This window comes from Cryptomeria japonica, chromosome 11 (assembly GCF_030272615.1).
Source record: "Cryptomeria japonica chromosome 11, Sugi_1.0, whole genome shotgun sequence".
Taxonomy (NCBI): Eukaryota; Viridiplantae; Streptophyta; class Pinopsida; order Cupressales; family Cupressaceae; genus Cryptomeria; species Cryptomeria japonica.
This window is the reverse complement of record NC_081415.1, coordinates 620,776,259-620,778,965: the sequence shown is the minus strand read 5'-3', so window position 1 is coordinate 620,778,965 and position 2,707 is coordinate 620,776,259. Positions and strand designations below refer to the sequence as shown.

The window sequence follows — 2,707 nt, the reverse complement described above, 5'->3', positions numbered from 1 at the left end:
GAGATGACTACTTTGAGCAACTAAATTGGCGATGAAGAATCCTGCCTCTCTGCATAACATCCAAGAGGAGATTGAAAAAAGGAAGAGGAAGAGGAAGAGACGTCTAGAGTCTCCTTCTACAATGTTGAATCCCCTCACCTTCATTGTTAAGGCTACTTCAGATTCTATGTCTATGTCCTCAAGATTCAAACAAAAACTATCCTTTACTGATAAAGTTAAAGTGTTATGTCATGAATGAAAAGATGATAATTCCCCCACTCAATATGTCATTCATTTGTGTCTGTGGTGGGTGGTTGGTTGTCTGGTTTGTTTACTGGCTCTCTCTGTAGTGATTATGTTCTAGTTGTCTGCTAGTGTTTTGCATGTTTTGGCTTTAGTTTTTGGGTTGGGTGTGCACCCTCATACACCCCAGGTAGTTGCTTTTATTCATTCAAAGCAATATTGTCAAGAAATGTTTATTTTCATTTTATTTTTATTAATTTTTTCCTCTAGTATATAAGTTTTTTTATTTTAATGGTGTATTTTCCAAGTAAAAAATATTTACTAACTTATAAATAGTTTATTCCATTTCTTTTTTAAAATAAACCATCTATCTATGCTATGAATGTTTCTAGCATACATATATTTAACAAATATATACAAATTACATTAGAAATATCATTATCGAATAATCTATTTAATTTGTTTATTTGTTATTTAAGTGTAATAGTATAAAATTAAATAGACACCTCAATAATGTTGTATGTATGTATGTATGTGTATATATCAATCTTGGGACCTACATGAAACGAACCCAAGATCCTTAAACACCATGTGTGTGTGTGTGTGTGTGTGTGTATTACATGCACACATGTGCATGCACACATAGACATGTGGTGTTTAAGGATCTTGGTTCATTTCATGTAGTTCCAAAGATCGATTCTCATTTTCTTTTCATATAACGTCCAAGATGAATTCTATCCCCTAGAATTATACAATCAATGGGTGGTTGGGCCCCGATTTTTTGTCCCGAGAGGTTTAAGTGGGGATTGACCGTGTCATGGGCTAAGCTATGGGTTGTTGGGCTGCCCTACTGATTGCTCTTGATCAACAAAAAGACAAGGAGAGGAATTAGCAAGGCATTGCAACAAATGAAAGCTTAGCTTTTTGATAGGGAGAACTCCTTTTAAATATCTCAAAATCGAATCCCAACCAGCCACACACTAGATAAAGCCAAGAAAGAAAATTCATGTTCATAAAATAAACCCAGAATCTTTAACCAACTACACTACTCCTCCATAACCCTTAACCAACTATACCACCCCTCCATATTAACTTACATACACAAACAAGCAAACGGAGTAAAAATATAAAAAATGAGAGCGTATCCTAAAACAGGAAGACAAAAACAAATATGGGGATAGTTCCATTTTAACCCCTGTTTTTCGACTCTTTGCACGAGGTAGAGCTGTCACTTAACGGCTGAATTATTTTTCAGAGTGCTTTCCCTTCAATAAACAGAGCAGACGGTTTCTTCAGTGGGGCTATCTGGGAAGCAATTATTCACATCTGTAGAGGAAATACTCTCTCTATTTTAATCAGATCTGATTTTATTATATTCTCTGTATTAAATTCCATTCTTCAACCAAATAAAAGGATTTGCCATTTCGCATGCACTTACAGAAGGGGAAAGTAGAGAAAGTTTATTGCTTTTCAAGATTATACCGTTCATTTATCAGTTAAAGCCTTGAAATTATTTTCTATTATCTAAAACTTTCAGATTGCAGAAAATAGGCACCTTGTATCGATAAATATAACATTTCGGATTTCTTCGTGATGATTTTTCGATCATAATGTCGATATAAAAATACACAGTTGAATTCAAAAGGAAAATCCCTGCCTACTATTAGGGCTATAAGATTTTCTGTTACAAAGTAAATGAGGAAGAAATCAGGAGCATGACTCATCGTTGTCTGCTTGTGTATCATCTTCTATTTCACTTTTGGGAAGAAGATCTGATCTGCAGAGAGGGCACGTTTCCTTATAGTAATCCGTCCATTTGTCAAGGCAATCTCTGTGAAATATATGACGGCAATTGCAAAGCTTTCGAACTTCATCGTCTTCCTCGAAGGAGCCCAAGCAAACAGCGCATGAATCGTCTAACTCTGCCGCCGTTAAATCTCTGAATGCCAAAACAGACAAAGTTTCTTTGATCCTGCGAGCAGAGGCAGAAGAAGCCGGAAAAGTGGTTTCAAAGGTGTGGATATTGTGCAGGCCAAGCAAAGAAAAAAGACCACAAATCGCAAAATAGATATAATCTAAGGCGAATCCCAACTTGAAGAATCTTGAGACAGCCGGAAAAACAAGAATTGGCATCATTTTATGAGCTCGAAATAATGAGTTGCGATCCAGAAAGCAAGAGCATAGTAATGGGGAAAGGGAGGAAAATGGTGTAGGCATATAGAGAATTCCCAAACTTGGTTGAGTGGAATCCAACGCAGACGATCATGTCAGACAAAGCAATAAAAAAAAATACTCCGAAAGTTAGGATTGGCTGCCTGCCGGCAATTTACGGTGAATGATTCAAAAAAATGGACGATGTGGGGGCATTCTACCAGAGACGTTCAAGTTGCAATCCCTAGTTGATAAATGTCACTGTCGGAAGTGTCTTTTTAATGGAAGATGTCGATTAAAACTCGGTCGGAAAATTCTTCTTTCGTGAAGTCCT

General features: G+C 36.5%; 1 protein-coding gene across 1 annotated transcript; it reads right to left on the bottom strand.

Moving 5' to 3' along the window:
* Positions 1-1,787: 1,787 nt before the first annotated feature.
* Positions 1,788-2,453, bottom strand: LOC131063080 (brassinosteroid-responsive RING protein 1-like). Its single transcript, XM_057996854.2, has one exon. The coding sequence runs from the start codon at positions 2,437-2,439 to the stop codon at positions 1,930-1,932; it is 510 nt and encodes a 169-aa protein (XP_057852837.2). The 5' UTR covers positions 2,440-2,453; the 3' UTR covers positions 1,788-1,929.
* Between the last annotated feature and the right edge of the window lie 254 nt (positions 2,454-2,707).